Consider the following 17,482-nt stretch of genomic DNA (forward strand, 5'->3'; position numbering starts at 1 on the left):
CTCTTTCTCTCTCCTCTCAATCTTCCTCTTTTATCCCTCCTCCCAAATAAATTGCGTATGAAATAAAGGAAAAAATATAAAATTTTCCTTTTAGTATTTTCTCCAACTCTTTCACCCTCCCTTCTAAAATGAAATTTTCCAGATTTTCAAAAACTTTTCTTCTTCTCTCCTCCCAAAATGAAAATTTACTATTTTTGTTGGGATTATGGAGCCAAAACACGAAACACTGTCCTATGAAGAAAAAGATTTTTCAACACTATTAGCAATTTCTACCGAGAGTAGGATATTGTTGTCTTATAAGGATTACAATATTGTTTTCCTATAAGAATTAGGATATTTGGCCTCTTATAAATAGAACCCTTATGTTAAGGTTTCATTTGTACAGAATCCAAATAGAAGAGACTTGAGTGGTTGTGGGCAGTGTTGAAAAGGATTCTGTATCCAGTGGGTTTAGTGAGTGTTTTTCATTTTTGTACCTAAGTATAGTGTGTTATAATACTTAGAAGCTAGAGGGCTTTTGTTGGGACCTCTAGGGGATATTTTTGGGGAGAGTTTTGTATTCTAATCCTTAAACAATGATTAGTAAATTACCCAGATCTGAGTGGAAGACTGGACGTAGCCCTTAGTGGTGAACCAGTATAATTTGTTGTGTCGTTATTCTTGTGCTTTTACAGTTTTCTTCCTATTTTCATATATTTTGGTTGTGTTTGGATATTCTGTGGAAGGGGAAATTATTCAGGGTCTTAAATTTCCCAACAAGTGGTATCAGAGCTGTAAGGTTGCAGCATCATGGGTGACAGATATCAAGCACACCATTATTATGAAGGGGTCCTGAAGTTCAATGGAAATAATTTCGGTTTTTTGGAAGATGCAGGTAAAGGATCTTCTTACATGCAAGAAGATACACAAGACTTTGGGAGAGAGACCAACAGGGATGCCGGACAAGGATTGGAATGAGATGGATGAGCAGGCCGTTGCCAACATTAGAATGGTGTTATCAATGAATGTTTGTAGTTTGGTGGCGAAAGAGACTACATCGAAAGATTTGTTGAAGGCTTTGCAAGACAGGTATGAAAAACCTTCTACTAATACAAAAATACTTCTATGGACGAAGTATTTTAATATCCACATGGAGGAGGGAACCTCATTGAATTCCCAAATTAATGAACTCACCGATATCTTGAACAAGTTAGAAGGAATGGGTGTCAAGATTGACGAGGACGTGAAAGCTATGAGGCTGTTGACGTCTTTGCCTGACAATTGGGAGACGATGAAGACCGCGATGTCGAATTCGCTAGGGGAAAATAGCTTGAAATTTACAGCTATTTGTGATACCGTCATATCTGAGGAAGCCGAGAGAAAATTAGGGAAAATGTCTGAATCTACTTCAGGGGCAGAAACCGGGGTTGAATCAGCTTTGGTAGCTCAGAACAAAGGGAAGGCAAAGATGAGTTACAATGGGAAACAGCAGCAGAGATATAGCAAGGGTAGTGGGAGTTCCAGTGGAGAAGTAGAGTGTTATTACTGCCACAAGAAGGGACACATTAAATGCTTTTGCAGGAAGTTTAAAGAAGATATTGAGAAGGGGAACACTACTGCAAATGTTGTAACAGAAGAAGAACAGATTGAAGAGTTTCTAGCTTGTGCTCAGAGGAACATATCTGTAGACCAGTGGGTGGTTGACACTGCAGCATCAGCGCACGTTGCTTCAGATAGACGTTGGTTCTCATCTCTTACTATAGGTGATTATGGCTCAGTGAAGATGGGGAATGATAGTATCTCCAAGGTGAGAGGAATTAGAGATGTTTGTTTGAAGATAGGCAAAGGGGACGAGTTGGTGCTACGAGGTGTTAGGTATATTCCTAGCTTCAGATTTAATTTGTTATCCGCATGGAAGCTAGATGACGATGGCTACAGCAGTGAGCTTAATGGGGGTTGCTAGAAGCTCAAGAGGGAATCCAGGGTGGTGGCAACATGCCACAAGAGATCTTCTGTTTATGTGTCAGAATTTGAGGTTGCCAAGGGTTCACTGAGACAGACGATGCATAGAGTTGCTGCAGATGGTTCAGGGCGAGACCTTAGAGGACCAGCAGCAATGATGGCCAGAACAGATCAGAAGAATCTGCCATCAGCTCAAGTAAAACAATTGAGAAGTACAAAAAAAGAAAACAGGAATTTGATAGGCCATCGAGTTCATACCTCAGGTGTCAGACGTTCAAGCGAGCTGATGAAGTCGCATAGGCGAATTAGTGCATTGAACGGTACGAGTTCTGTTTCTAGTGTGGCGACAGACTTGGGTGGGAGCGCCAAGTCATTAGGAGAATCTTCCTTCAGAGGTCGTTGGGTTCGATCGAGAAAGGAAGCGACGAGGACCACTTAAATCAAGTGGGAGTACGTGGCTATTCTCTAAGTCTGGGGGACAAGACCACGTAGAGCTGCCCAGTCTCGAGGCAGAGTCAGACGATGGTTGGGTAAGGCCAAGCAGTATTGATCAGTTCGTTGATGGAGGAGTCAGAACTGTGCCTTGTCAGAGAGTGTCAAGAAGATGATAGAACACTGTTGATGTAGTGGGAGGCAGAGAATTGTCGCTTTGTCTCCAGGTGGGAGGTTGTTGGGATTATGGAGCCAAAATACGAAACACTGTCCTATGAAGAAAAAGATTTTTCAACACTATTACCAATTCCTACCGGGAGTAGGATATTGTTGTCTTATAAGGATTACAATATTGTTTTCCTATAATAATTAGGATATTTGGCCTCTTATAAATAAAACCCTTATGTTAAGGTTTCATTTGTACAAAATCCAAATAGAAGGGACTTGAGTGGTTGTGGGCAGTGTTGAAAATGATTCTGTATCTAGTGGTTTTCATTCCTGTACCTAAGTATAGTGTGTTATAATACTTAGAAGTTAGAGGGCTTTTGTTGGGACCTCTAGGGGATATTTTTGGGGAGAGTTTTGTATTCTAATCCTTAAACAATTATTAGTGAATTACCCAGATCTGAATGGAAGACTGGACGTAGCCCTTAGTGGTGAACCAATATAATTTGCTATGTCGTTATTCTTGTGTTTTTACAGTTTTCTTCCTATTTTCATATATTTTGGTTGTGTTTGGATATTTCTGTGGAAGGGGAAATTATTCAGGGTCTTCAATTTCCCAACAATTTTTTCCCCCTCTCTTCCCAATTTTCTAAATTTTTGGACAAAAAAAATTGTAACGCTTTAGATTAGAGACTAAATACTTAGATCTCGAGTAAAATTGCCAAAAAAAATCGACAATCGATTGCTCTCCAACGATTGGATTCCAATGAGAGATAAGTGCGTATCGATCAATGAGCAAGAGTGAGTAGGTGAAGACCACCGACACCTAAAAAATAAAAAGGAAGGAGAGCTGATGAATACTGGGAGAGATTGATTTGTTACCAAATAAATAAACCTTTTAAAATGATTCCAAATCTGTATTATTATATGTATATATATTTATTTATTTATTAAATATTCTAAATATATATATTTTTATTAAATATTTCAATCAATGATTAAATAAATTTTTTTTAAAAACTATTCTAAACGTTTTGGTCCAATTCAAATTTAAAAGGATTAAGTATAGAAGATTTTTTTAATTAAAAGTTAAAATTATAATTGTAATTGAGTGGACCAAATTTCAATCTCTCGTTCAATATCGTTAATTTTAGTATATTCAAATTTGAAATCTAATATAGATTTGTTCCTTAATTGTTTTTTCATCTCTAATTATTTATTTGAACGAATCATTTGAAAAATAAACATAAATCTCTCCTTTAATCTCTCCCTAATTTTGATTAGAATTCAAATTTAAAATTTAATTAGGTCTCCTTTAATAGTAAATTTAAAATTTTATCCAATTAGGTCCAATTAAAAAAAAATCCCTTTTTTCCTAAATCTCTTCCTCATAAATCTGCCCCTTTAATCTGAAATTTAAAATTTAATTTAATTAAATTAGGTGAAAGGAAAGGAAAAAAACCAATCCCGTTTTTTCCATAACATCCCATTTTTTTTGTTATTATCACCTCTTCCCTCTCTCTCCCTCCCAATCTCACTCCATCCCTCTCGCTCTCGTTTTCTCAATCTCACTCCGTCCCTCTCTCTTCATCCCTCTCTCTTCTCTCTTCTCTCCCCTCGGCGCGTTTGGTTTCAGGGAGAAGAAGATAGTCTGTACAAGAGGCAGTGCAAGAGCTGGGGTTTAAGAGTTTGGTACAGTATATTTTGTAAAAAGGAGGAAGGAGATAGGAACCCACCCACGATCAATGAATGTACAAAGATTCAAGAATTCAAAACGCTATATGAAAAGGTATGTTCAATTTAAGGAATTAAGCACATGGTAATGGAGTCTAATCCACCATAGAAGTGGAAAATGAGAAAGGAAGCGATAGCTGTTGTTTGAGCCCGAAATTGATGAGCTCGGATGTAACGTAGGTCGGAACGTTCAGGATGAACTGTGGCCAACGGTCCAACACCTTCCCAGATGACTCTGGAGTCCTGCAAAACAAAGTTAGCACTCCGACGAGCAAGCCAGTTCTAGGCCGAGCTAACTTGCCGAGTCTCTCTAGAATTGCGTACCTTGCATTTTAGGCAAGGGTTTCTATTTATAGAAACTGGGCCCGACAGGGATTCTGACACACCCTAAAATCGCGGCGTGTTGTCGGGTTCGGAAGAGAACGTTGTTACGGACTTTGCCTTAGGTCGGCTCGGCATTGTAGGTCCTATCCTTACTGCCGACCCGAGTGTTTTGAAGTCAATTTCTACATTTTGTTTGTGTGCTCACTCAACTCACTTTTTTGATCATGACACGTGGCAGGCCAGGATTCGCATCCAACATTGGCCCCCACTTCGGCGGGGTGGAGGTCGGCTCGGCGAAGTCATCCGAGCTAACAGAAGATGGGTCGAATCCACACGTTCATGCGTGACGTCATGGATGTCATCAGCCTTAGCTTCTGCTTCGAGAACCCAAACGTCGTCATGGGGACAACCTGGCGTGGACGGATCTTGTCCGTTGATCCCTCCTTGATCGAACGGCTCTCGTGCCTCCGGGCTGTCCTATAAAAGGCGAAAGTATTTCACTTTTCACTTTTGTATTTTGTGTACCTCGGCCGTTTCCAACTCAGGTACTCTCTCCTTCTTTCTTTAGGTAGTTCTTTTGAGTCTTCCCAGTCAGGTCTAGCGATAAGTAGCTCGTCTAGGGATTCGTCGTCTGGGTCGTCTAGTTCCTCTAGTTCAGACGACGTTTTAGGAGATCCGACCTTAGCTTCTACCTCAAGGAACCCTTACGTTGAGGATAGCTCGACGAACCCCAATATAGCCTCAACCTCGGGAAACCCTGACCTCGGTCCAGTAGTTGAACTTCCTCATTCATCTTGCTCGGTAGGTAGGTTGGCTGAGCTCTGCAAAACTTACTCGATCCCCCACTCCATAGAGCTTAGGGTGCCTAACATCGGGGAACACCTCGACGACCCTCCTCCGGGCTTCGTCAGTTTCTACCCCCAGATGTTCCATAGGGGGGGCAGACTTCCACTCCACCCTTTCATTCAAAGGTTCCACTCCACCCTTTTCTCTTGCGGCCTTAGTCTTCGCGACCACCCGGACGAGCTCAAGGAACTTCCAAAACCTCGTCAGCGCAGCTCGCAAAAGAGGAAAGCTCCTGAAGGTAACTTCTTATCGGCACCTTAGCTCGCCCAATGGGGACCTTTCAACTAACCTCGTCTTCTTTGCAGGGATGGCTTCTAAATTCCTTGCGCTCAGTAGCACAAAGCGGCAGCGGGCCTCGGCCTCGGCCGCTCCATCGGCGCCTCCTCAAGTTCGTCGTCGCACGAGTAGCGCCGACGTCCTGGCCCCCGGGCTGGAGAATTTGGCCAAGCTTCAGGCCCTTCAAGCTCAGCCCCTACAGACTATCGCTGGGGGCGAGGGATCGGCTACCCCGCTGGTGAGGAAGAAGCGGGCAAGGGAGATGCTCCCCTCTAAGGAGGTCAACTCCAAATCTCCACCTCCTCCTATCATGGTCGACTCGGAGGAAGGGTCTCAACAAGGGCGGCAGCACTACGACGAGCTCCCGCTCCCTTTCAAGCTCGCCTTTTCCCACCTCAGCACCCATGAGGTTGCGACGAAGGTGAGGTCCTCCAGCTCTCGCCAAGTGGAGCGAGTTGTCCGGGCGCCCGAGGACCTGGTGGAGGCAGTAAGGAAGACCATCGCTCTTGCTGCAGAGGTGAGCTCGCATCTACTCTTCCTTTCTTCCTTTCCTTTATCTCTTTTGATCTAACTTCAAACTCTTTACAGCTGCACTACCACGCCTGCCTCTCGGCATCGATGATGAGCTTGGAGCTCGGAGGGCGGTACTTGAAGGAGGAGGAGACGAACTTTTCCTACGAGCGGCGGATCGCCGAGCTAGAGGCCGCGGTCGACTTGGCTCGAGCTGAAAAGGAGGCCGAGGCTGATAGGTCAAAGGCTCTAATAGTTCAGGCTCGTAATGACCTCAAGAATGCCCAGGGACGAGCTGAGAAGGGGTGGAATGAGGTTCAGCAAAATCTGGCGAGCTGGGCCTACTTGGAGAAGAAGATAAAGGAATTCCCTGAATTCGACAGCCTAGCTCGCGACTTAGCGGACAGGGGCTTCTTCTATGCCCTCAACAAGCTCGACACCTCTTGCCCGAAGGAGGCCATTGCAGCCGTCGAGCTGGAGTACGAGTCTATCTGGGCCGACCGCCCCACTGACGTCAATAAGGAGGCTGAGGCTACTGAGGTCACCGTGGTCGCTGATGCTGATGTCGGAACCAGCAGCCCTACCGACCTTCCGAAAGAGTAGCTCGGCCCCTTCTTCTGTTGCTTCTCCTGCTTTACTGTTTTTAAATTCAAACATTGTACTGAGTCGAGACATATATACCTCGGCTCTCCATCAGGCTTTTTCTTTTAATGAAATGCAGTTTTACTCAGACCTGGGTTACTCTTTCCGAAGTCCCAATACTTAGAGAAAATTTGATTAAAATTTCAATCTAATCTCAGCTTTAGTTTTGGTCTCGTCGTTTGAGTTCGTCAAGTCTTAGCAATTTCTTACTTACACAACGGCTTACGAGCCGAACATTTCAACTCGGCGGTGTGCATTTGGGATAACCAGGTTCTTACGAGCTGACCATTGCTTCGCGCGTTTGTATTATTGTAGGTCGTTTAACATAGGTCACACCACGTAGTCTTCCTTGGCTCCCATTTGACGTAGCTCGGTAGTAGTAGACGACACTAACGAATAAAGTCAAATTTTGTACAAGTCATTGGAGATCGGCTTTCATTAATGAATGAAATTTTACACGTCAGATTACACACATTTCACTGATAATAAACTCGCAAATGCTCGGCGTTCCATGGGTGAGGGAGTTGTCTCCCGTTTAGATTGGACAACAAATACGCTCCAGGTCGGAGTGTTTTTAAGACTCTGTACAGGCCTTCCTAGTTCGGCTTGAATGCTCCGACATGCTGCATTACCTTCTTGAGGACGAGGTCGCCAGGCTTGAACGTTCTCACTTTTACCCTGGCGTTGTAGTACCGAGCCATACGGTTCTGATATTCTGCTAGTCGAAGCTGGGAGTGAGATCTTTTCTCCTCGAGGAGGTCAAGGTTCATGAGTAGAGCTTCACTGTTGGCTTGCTCGTCGAAATTCTCAACTCGGGTTGTTGGCATGCCAACTTCCGCAGGGACAACAACCTCTGACCCGAAGGCTAGGCCGTATGGCGTCTCACCAGCAGATAGACGGAGTGTAGTTTGGTAAGACCACAATACCTTCGGTAACTCTTCTGCCCACCGACCTTTCAGAGATTCCAGCCTCGTCTTCAGACCACGCTTGATGATCTTGTTGATGGCTTCAACTTGTCCGTTAGACTGCGGATGGGCAGGCGACGAGCTGAGGTGACGTATGCCGAGCTGTTGACAAAATTGATTAAATCGGGCACCGTCAAACTGCTTCCCATTGTCGGTAATGATGGCGTTTGGTATCCCAACCGATATATTACGCTCTTCCATACAAAGCTGACGACCTTCGCCTTGGTAATAGACGTCAGAGGTTCCGCTTCCAGCACTTGGTGAAGTAATCTACAGCTACTATGGCGAACTTCAACTGCCCCTTCCCCATCAGTAGTGGGCCGATCAGATCTATCCCCCACTGAGCGAAAGGCCAAGGGCTTGAGATCGGCATCAGCATCTCAGGGGGTTGCCTCAAAATGCTCGCGAAGCGTTGACATTTGTCGCATGTTTTGGCGAACTCCTTGGTGTCACGCTCAATCGTCGGCCAGTAGTAGCCCTTGCGGACGACCTTCGCGGCCATGGACCGAGCTCCTCCATGGTTTCCGCAAACCCCTTCGTGAATCTCGTGCATGACATACCTCGCCTCTTCTGGGTCGAGGCACCGTAGTAATGGTAGGGAATATCCCCTTTTGAAGAGCTTGCCTTCTTGCACCAAGTAGTGAGCAGCTTGGCGTCGGAGCTTTCTGGCCTGGCTCCGATCGGCAGGGACTGAGCCACTGACCAGGTAGTCCTTAATTGGGTCCATCCATGTAGGCCGAGCTGACGTGATCTCCATGATCTCAGGTTCGTCGATGGACGACTTAGCGAGTATTTCAACTGGAACCGTTCTTGGTAGGTCGATCTCGTATGCCGAGGCTAGGCGAGCCAGTGCGTCGGCGTTGGAGTTTTCGGACCTCGGCACCTGTCGAATCACATAGTCCTCAAACTGGGCAAGGAGCTCTCGGGCTTTGGCCAGATACCTCTCCATATGAGCTTCCTTCACTTGGTACTCCTCGGTAACTTGATTGACAATCAGCTGGGAATCGCTGAGAATCAAAAGTCGCTTCACGCCCATCCTACTGGAGACCTTCAGTCCATTTATCAATGCCTCGTACTCGGCTTCGTTGTTGGAAGCTCGGAAGCTAAACTGGAGTGCGTACTCGAACCGAAGACCACCGGGGCCGAGGAGCAGCATGCCTGCCCCACAACCTTTCTCATTGGATGAACCATCCACGTAGAGTGTCCACTGGTCACGGACATCGCTCCCTGGCAGGGGTGGGGTGAGCTCGGCAACAAAGTCTGCGGTCGCCTGACCTTTCAACGCTGTTCTCGGCTCGAAGGCGATGTCATGCTCACTGAGCTCTAGTGCCCACTTCATCAGTCGACCTGACGTTTCGGGCTTGTAGAAAATCTGCCTCAAGGGGAAGTTTATCGGAAAGATTATCTTGTGTGCCTAGAAGTATGGTCGTAGGCGTCGCGCCGAGGTTACCAAGGCTAGGGCCAGCTTCTCAACACAGGGGTAACGAGCCTCGGCCTCGGTCAACGATTTGCTTGTGTAGTAAACAGGGCTCTGCCGCCCTTCCGCCTCTCTGATAAGTACTGAGCTCACTGCATTTTCCGACACTGCTAGGTATAGGTAGAGTACATCACCGGGCAGCGGCTATGACAACAAAGGAGCCGAGCTGAGGTACTGCTTCAACTGCCGAAGCTTCGCAATCGTCGGTCCATTCGAACCGACCCTTTTTTCCTTAGTGTTTGGAAGAAAGGGTGGCAATTGTCAGTGGAGCGAGATACGAAGCAATTCAAGGCTGACAATCGACCGTTTAACCTCTGCAGCTGCTTAATATTCCTCGGTGCCTCCATCTCGAGGACTGCTTTTATCTTGTCTGGGTTTGCTTCAATTCTGCGTTCGTGGACTATGAACCCGAGAAACTTTCCTGACGAGACCCCAAAGTCGCACTTGCTCGGGTTGAGCTTCATCTGATACTTTCGAAGCACGCTAAAGGCCTCTGCTAGGTCGGCTAAATGGGAGCTCGTCTACTTACTTTTTACCAACATGTCGTCTACATATACCTCCACGTTGCGTCCGATCTGCTTGGCGAACATCATGTTGACCATTCGCTGGTAGGTCGCCCCGGCATTCTTCAGACCGAAAGGCATGACATTGTAGCAATACAGCCCTTGGTCGGTAACAAAGGCGGTATGCTCTTGGTCAGACGCATGCATCCGAATCTGATTATACCCGAAGTGGGCATCCATGAAGGAGAGGAGTTCATGCCCTGCTGTCGCGTCGACGAGCTGATCTATCCGAGGTAGGGGAAAACTATCTTTCGGGCACGGCTTATTGAGGCTCATGAAGTCAATACAGACGCGCCATTTGCCGTTGGACTTTTTAACTAAAACTATGTTAGACAACCACGCGGGGTAATGAACTTCTCTTATGAATTTAGCTCGTAGCAACTGCTCGACTTCTTTACAAATTACATTACTTCGCTCGACGTCGACAGGCCGACGCTTTTGCCTCACAGGCCTATAACTAGGATCTACATTAAGCCTATGCACCATTATACTTGGGTTTATGCCCGGCATGTCGTCATGAGACCATGCGAACACATCAGCATTTGCTTTCAGAAAACCGATGAGCTCTTGTTTCACCTTGGCCCCCCAGTCTGCTGCCGACGCTGACGTGCTTTCCTGGCCCCAGCAGGGGGACAAGCTTTAGCTCTTCAGCTGGGGTACCACGGCTCGGCTCTGGTTCGTCGACACACGACCCTGCCACGCCCGTGACCGCTGCACAAGTGGCTGTTCCCTTCATTGCGGCCGCATAGCATTCTCTGGACATTTTTTACTCACCCCGGACTGTCGCAATTCTGGCCAAGGTGGGATACTTCAAGACCTGGTGGTAAGTAGATGGAACTGCCCTGAGATCATGAATCAAGGGCCGACCAATTATGGCGTTGTACGCAGAGCTTCGATCTATCACAACAAATTCTGCGACTTTGGTTACTTGTTGATCTCCCTCACCAATGGTAACAGGGAGCGAGACACATCCTTCCGCGCTGACTGACTCCCCTGCAAAATCGACCAAAGGCGTCAGGCTGAGCTTCAAATGCTTCCTCTCCCACCCTAGGGCAGTATAGGTGGCCGACGCTCCACCGTCGATAAGAACTCTTCTCACCTTCACGTGATCTATGAGTGGGGCGATTACTAGGGCATCATTATGGGGCATGTGCACTCCTTCACCGTCTTGGTCGTCAAATAAGATCGGCATTGTAGGCTCCCCGGGGTACGAGGTACAGACCTCGTGTGCCGCCTCCCGAGCCAGAGCTTTTCTCTTCTGCCCCGACTGTCCCCCACTCGGGCCCCCATGGATGCTATTTATAATGGCGGGACGATCCTCCTTCCGTCTCGGCAGGGGCGACTTCTCTCGCTTGTCCTCCCGAGCCGACCCTCTGGCTCCGCCCTTTCACGCCTGCCGACGTATTTTTTCGGTATCTTCGGCCGCTGCGTAGATCTCCGCGATTGAGGCGTTCAGCGGAGTGAACTTGTCGAACTTTGGCCTTCGACGGCCTGAAGGGTCTTTCTTGTCTCGGCGGCCTCTACTCTTACTGTCGTCTGCCCGCCGAGACGAGCCCCAACCATCGCTGCGCTGCTTCTTGGGAGAAGGGGACATTTGGTCCCGGTCCTTACCACGGTTGCTTCGCCGAGCTCCAATTGCTTTCCACAACTCCAAGCTGTCGATGTACTGGCGAGCTCTAGCAAGCATCTCGTTCAGGGAGGCCGGTGGTCGGCTTTCGAACTCTATCGTCAGGTTCCTGTCGTTCAAGCCTATGGTGAAGTACATCATGGCGATGTCATCGGTGCAACTTACCACTTTGACATGCTCGTCCATGAACCGAGCGATGTACTCCGTCAGGGACTCCTTGTGTCGTTGCTTTACTGTTCCGAGGTGAGAGGGCGGCAACTTCAACAACTGCCGAGCTGAGAACTGGTTGATGAACAACTTCCTCAGCTGTTGGTAATTGTCGATGGACCGGGGGCTTCAACTGTCGGTACCACAATCTTGCCGAGCCTTCCAAGGCTATTTGAAATGTTCGACACTTCATAGCGTCGCTTGCGGCCAGGAAATCCATCTTCCCCTCGAACACTTCTACGTAGGAGATCGGATCTCCAGACCCGTCGTAAGAACTCATGACTGGAGCCTTGAACCTCAGTGGGATAGGTGCATCCAGGATCGCTTGGGAGAAAGGCAGTTCCTCTGCTCGGCCACGCGATGCGGATCCACAGGCCTGCACTGTCGCTTGAGATCTTCTATCTCCCTCTGAAACTGATCCCGGAGGAGGTCCACTTCAGACCGGAATGAATGGTCAGCGTGGGAGGACCTCTCTTGAACGTCGACCTCTGGGCTTTCCTCCTAATCGTCAACCAGATACTCCCGATCTCCGGGTGCCACTACTCGTCGCCTCGGCGTCTCGGCACGTCGACCCCGATGGGCGTTAGAGCTATCGAAAGATGCCAAGGGAGTCCGAATTGGTCGCGAACCTGTGCTTCCAGGGCACTGCCTGTCCTCACCCGTTGTAGCTTTCGCAAGGGTGCTCCAGCTCGGGCCTCCCTGCGAGGTCGGAACTGATACTCCGTTCTTTGGGTAGGATGCATCGGTTCCTTTCCTCGAATGGGATCCCTGGAGACGGAAGAGCCAGACACCTCGCTGCCTCTCTCGACCGCCTCGAGCCTTGCCTTGACTTCCCTGAGCTCGGCGATCACGTCGGCTACCATGACGGGGTCCACGCCAGCATCGGCACTTACTCCAGAACGTGCACATGTGTTTCCCCAACCGCGGAGGCGAGGTGCGCGGGGCGGCAACCCGTTTCTCTGAGGTTGCAGTGGCGGGAACTGATTTGAGGCAAGGTGGAAGTCCCGAACTGCTACTGGATCGGATGTGGCCGGCTGACCTCCATTCTCCTTGACCAACCCCCGCGTGGGGTCGTTGTTTGACGATGGGAGTTCCTGCCACCTGAGAGTACGTTAGTCGAGCATGGGCTCGGGAAGTGACGGCATCCCTCATCGGAGAGCGGATAGGTGAAAGTTGAGATCGTGACTGCTGGGAGCGGGTTTAGGCTATTGGCTCAGATTGCAAAAGGTGAGGCTGACTTCTAGATGTGTCGTCCCCACAGACGACGCCAGAGGTTTGAGCCCGAAATTGATGAGCTCGGATGTAACGTAGGTCAGAACGTTCAGGATGAACTGTGGCCAACGGTCCAACACCTTCCCAGAAGACTCTGGAGTCCTGCAAAACAAAGTTAGCACTCCGACGAGCAAGTCAGTTCTAGGCCGAGCTAACTTGCCGAGTCTCTCTAGAATTGCGTACCTTGCATTTAAGGCAAAGGTTTCTATTTATAGAAACTGGGCCCGACAGGAAATCTGACACACCCTAAAATCGCGGCATGTTGTCGGGTTCGGAAGAGATATTGTTACGGACTTTGCCTCAGGTCGGCTCGGTACTGTAGGTCCTATCCTTACTGCCGACCCGAGTGTTTTGAAGTCAATTTCTACATTTCGTTTGTGTGCTCACTCAACTCAGTTTTCCGATCATGACACGTGGCAGGCCAGGATTCGCATCCAACAGCTGTTGAAGCCAGAAGAAGACGAATTTTTCAAGAACATAAATTTAGGCAACTATCTCCGTTGATGGATGGATTCCACCCTCAAGGTTGTGGAAATGGGGATTTCCTGAAGAGAATGTCTATGGAGAAATGGGTTGCACAGAGCAGGAGAAAGAAATAAATAATAAATAATTTAAAATAGAGAGAAGGAGAGAGGGGGAGTCTGGAAAAAAGATGTAAAATAGGAAAAAAGAGGAGAAGAAATTGAGTGAAGGGACAGTAATAATCTGACGCCAATTAGGTTCAGGATGAGTTAGAATCGTCACTTACTGTCTTTTGGCCTCCTCTCTTTGTATAAATAATTAGTGGAGTTTCGTTTCTTCTTCTTCACCCGGTATTAGATTAGTGTCTTCAAACTCCCAGTCTCGTCTCGTCTAGAGGCTTATTGTGGTCTTTATTGATCTTACTTTTGCTACCTGACCGTCAAGTATGGAACCCTACGGAAGGGTGTGCCTGTCCGTTAACAATCCTTATCTCTCTTTTTACTTATGCATTCATTGAAGCAGCCGAAGAAAGAAGATAAGAATAAGGCGTAATTTGATATCTAAGTGATTGTCAGCAACAATTTTGAAAAGAGTGGGTAAAAAATAATATTATCTTGTTCAAATGGCTATTTAGCCCAAATTTCCATGGTAGGTTGGTTGAGTCCGTGTGTCAGGTCAGCGTGAACGAGGGGGCTCCGTGAGTGAGTTGAGGGAGAGGGCTAAGGTTTGATGGTTTTTTTTTTCTAATTTTGAAAGTACCTAACTAAACTCTTTTCTTCTTTTTCTTATCTTTTTTATTTATTATTATTATTTTAATTTTGAAAGTACCTAACTAAACTCTTTTCTTCTTTTTCTTATCTTATTTATTTATTTATTATTATTTTTATTTTGAAAGTACATCTGAACTCTTATTCTTTTTCTTATCTTGACCTCCCAATTGTTTAACCAGAACTGATTTCTTAGGTTGACCTCTCAAATGTTTAACCTTAACCGATGGATATATGTTTGTTGTCCATGTTGCTAGTTCAATCATGTCCCCATCTAAATCATATGGAGCTCTGATCTGTATCTCTATCTCTCAGATCCTTTACCAACACTAAATCTCAAAGTGTACATTATAAATGTTCTATGGCAAACAATCAAAACAACTTGGATCCTCTAGGAAGTTTCCACATGTTTCTAGTAAATTCACTTCCGTACCCGTCATCTTCCAACTTACTAGTAGATATCATATTCAATATATCTCCTATAACCAACTCAGTCTCATTATAAGTTTTACCATTATTTCAAGAGCACTATATGCATCTCAATAGAATACAAGAAAGGCACCCAGTGAATTCTTCTAAAAAAAGGAAGGAAAGAAAAAGAAAAATATGTATATATATGTAATAATAATAATAATAAAAATCCTTTCTTCGAATATACCATCAAAATATCACAATAAAGTCAACAAGGCTAACTCTAACAAATTTCTTTCAAGTTTGTTGATAACATAAATCTTCGAGCCTAAATAATTCAAATCATACAAATCATACAATTTTAATGTATGTATTTGCAAAAACTAAATTTAAACGACGAAATTGGAAACATGTACTCGAAAATTAGAAAGTGGCGTTGTAACAACTGAGATATATATATTGTTTTCTTTTATTTTCTCACAGGTAAAATTTATTGTTTTAAAAGTTATTTTTAAAAGTTAATTTGTTATTAGAATTAAAAAAAAAGAGTTTTATTAAATCGTTATTTTTTTAGATTGACCTGTTTAAAAAAAGTTTCATGGTTTGTTTTAAAACCCTAGGTTTTATTTTCTTAAACTGTTAGACCTAGCTAGTTTTCTCTCCAAGAAGAAAAGAAAAGAAAAGAAGAATAATTTTGGTATTTTCTCTCAAAGATTGATAAATTTTTTCTTCCTCATTGTTTTAGGTTTATTTTTTCTTGATATGTAGTTCTATTGAGAAAAGTTTTTAGGTCTTTGTTTTTAGAACAAAAGATTTTAAGTCTTGCCTAAAAATTTGAAAGAATTTTTGGTTTGAATCTTGTTGTTTATGAGATTGTTTTTGAGTTACTTTGATACTCTTTTTTGCATAAAAAGTTTAGCTATCTGTATCCCATAAACTTTAGTTTATTGTTGTGACTTTTAAATGAAAATTTGTATGTTTTTACCAAGTTTTAAAGGTTTTTCTATATAGTTTTCAGATATGATTTTTCTATAAAAATCAGTAAATTGTTAATTGTTTTGTGGAAAATTATTGGAAGTTTTATTTTATAAAACATAAAATTTTCCAGATTTAAAATCCTCAAATTTTCAATTGTAAGGTTTTTAAGCTTGTTTTGTTGAGAAACTTTTCGTAAATTTGGTCCGTAGTGATTTATAGCGGTTTTTGTAATTTTAAAGTTTGTTATTTTTAAATTTAGAGTTTTTAACTCTAGTTTTGTAGCCCTAAATCCATATTTTCCTAATTGCTTTGCATTAAAAAGTGTTTTGAAGGGGAAAATTGAGTTAATCCTCAGTTAGGATTTAAGGATTTATTTTGGATATTGGTTGTTTTTAGGCCTCTAAGTTGACAACTACGAAGAAGTTAAGTTGGATTTGTAGGATTTCCAAGAGAGGTAAGTAATTTGTCATATTCCTTCAAAAAGTGTTGTAAGTAATTTCTTATACCCCTTCGAAAAAATTTATATTATGTTTATTTTCAAAATATTTGAAACATGTTTTATATGAATTGATAAAGTTTTGTTTGAAATTATTTAAATGCTTGAAATTGATTTTAAGGTTATTTGTGAAATATTTGAAATTATGTTTTGTATGATTTGATAAAGTTGGATTGAAATTATTTAAATGTTTTGAACTGATTTCATATTAAAGTGCCCTGGAGGCATTTAATCACATTTATCAAAACTCATGATCTCTTTTGAGATATTAATTTCATATTATGTGTGTACTAATAACTATATTACAAAAATATAATTGGTTGACATGTGAATACACTATAATATAACACTCCAAATCATCTTCCCTTTCTTAAAAGATTTTCATTCCCAAACAACTTCTTTCTAGGTAAGTCCCATTAGATTGAATCATTCATAACAATTGACAACCTCCCTAAGAAAACTAACATTACAGCAGAACTTGAAAATTTAGCCAAAAAATGTCATAAGGGCATTTATGGAGATTTGTTATTCTCATGGGACTCACACAACAAATAAGTAGAGATAAAATTGAATTATGCTACCCTTAGTTGGTCAAAGTGTGCGCATGTGGTATGAAACACGTACTACAATATTTTACTCTTTCTCATTAGAGCATATGTCTCAACTAAATAATGTACAAATGATGGTTAAGATATACTTAATATCTAACTTGTGTCCACAAGTTTACCTTAATATTTTATCAACTAATAATAATGGGACTTCCATTTGGCAAGACAATTTGAGGTGAATAATGTGAGTTGTCACTTTCGATCATAATATGATTTCATCTTGATTACATATCAAGACGATGTCTCATTTTAAGCTAGCACATATCTCATATTTTATTTTAATACCACACCAATAAAATTGCTTAAATTTATCTCATTTCTAACTGACACGCAAGTCATAGAAGCGATTGCTCGTGTGAGAGAGCCAGTCTATTGTTCGACATAGTTATCATTAAATATACCAAACATTTTGCGCGTGTGCATAATAAAATACAAAACTTTATTTCATAGTTCAAATACACAGTACACAATTTGTTAAAAAATACAAAGTTAAAGCCTTTGCAACCCTAAAGATTTAATGTGGCTATTAAATACATCTATAGAAATAGGCTTAGTAAAGGGGTCCGCAACCATGTTGCTCGTTGATATATATTCACTACTAGAATTTTTGGATTTCGTGACGGTACTAAACAGTAAAATACTGTTCACAATTGTCTAAATACGTCACGAAAGGTTAAAACGCATTTTTGGAGGGAAAAAACGGAAAATTCCAGAATTTTGACTTTTTGAGACGCTTTTTTTCCGTCACGAAAACCTTGAGGCGCGTTTTTGGCGGGAAA

At 43.9% G+C, this 17,482-nt stretch overlaps 2 protein-coding genes across 2 annotated transcripts; one reads left to right on the top strand and one right to left on the bottom strand.

Moving 5' to 3' along the window:
- The first annotated feature begins 6,114 nt into the window (after positions 1-6,114).
- On the top strand, positions 6,115-7,117 carry LOC148209674 (uncharacterized). The gene is made up of 2 exons (XM_088128226.1): positions 6,115-6,235; positions 6,307-7,117. The coding sequence occupies exon 2, from the start codon at positions 6,337-6,339 to the stop codon at positions 6,829-6,831; it is 495 nt and encodes a 164-aa protein (XP_087984352.1). The 5' UTR covers positions 6,115-6,235; positions 6,307-6,336; the 3' UTR covers positions 6,832-7,117.
- Positions 7,118-10,641: 3,524 nt separating this feature from the next.
- LOC148209675 (uncharacterized) lies at positions 10,642-11,067 on the bottom strand. The gene has a single exon (XM_088126947.1). It carries the CDS (start codon positions 11,065-11,067, stop codon positions 10,642-10,644), a length of 426 nt encoding a protein of 141 aa, XP_087983073.1.
- Between the last annotated feature and the right edge of the window lie 6,415 nt (positions 11,068-17,482).

This window comes from Momordica charantia (assembly GCF_013281855.1).
Source record: "Momordica charantia cultivar OHB3-1 chromosome 8 unlocalized genomic scaffold, Mcharantia_2.0 BLBB01000008.1, whole genome shotgun sequence".
Lineage (NCBI taxonomy): Eukaryota > Viridiplantae > Streptophyta > Magnoliopsida > Cucurbitales > Cucurbitaceae > Momordica > Momordica charantia.

What these genes read in the sequence shown, in the direction of transcription:
- LOC148209674 (XM_088128226.1), top strand. Translation starts at nt 6,337, where the DNA reads ATGATGAGCTTGGAGCTCGGAGGGCGGTACTTGAAGGAGGAGGAGACG.
- LOC148209675 (XM_088126947.1), bottom strand. Translation starts at nt 11,067, where the DNA reads ATGCCGATCTTATTTGACGACCAAGACGGTGAAGGAGTGCACATGCCC.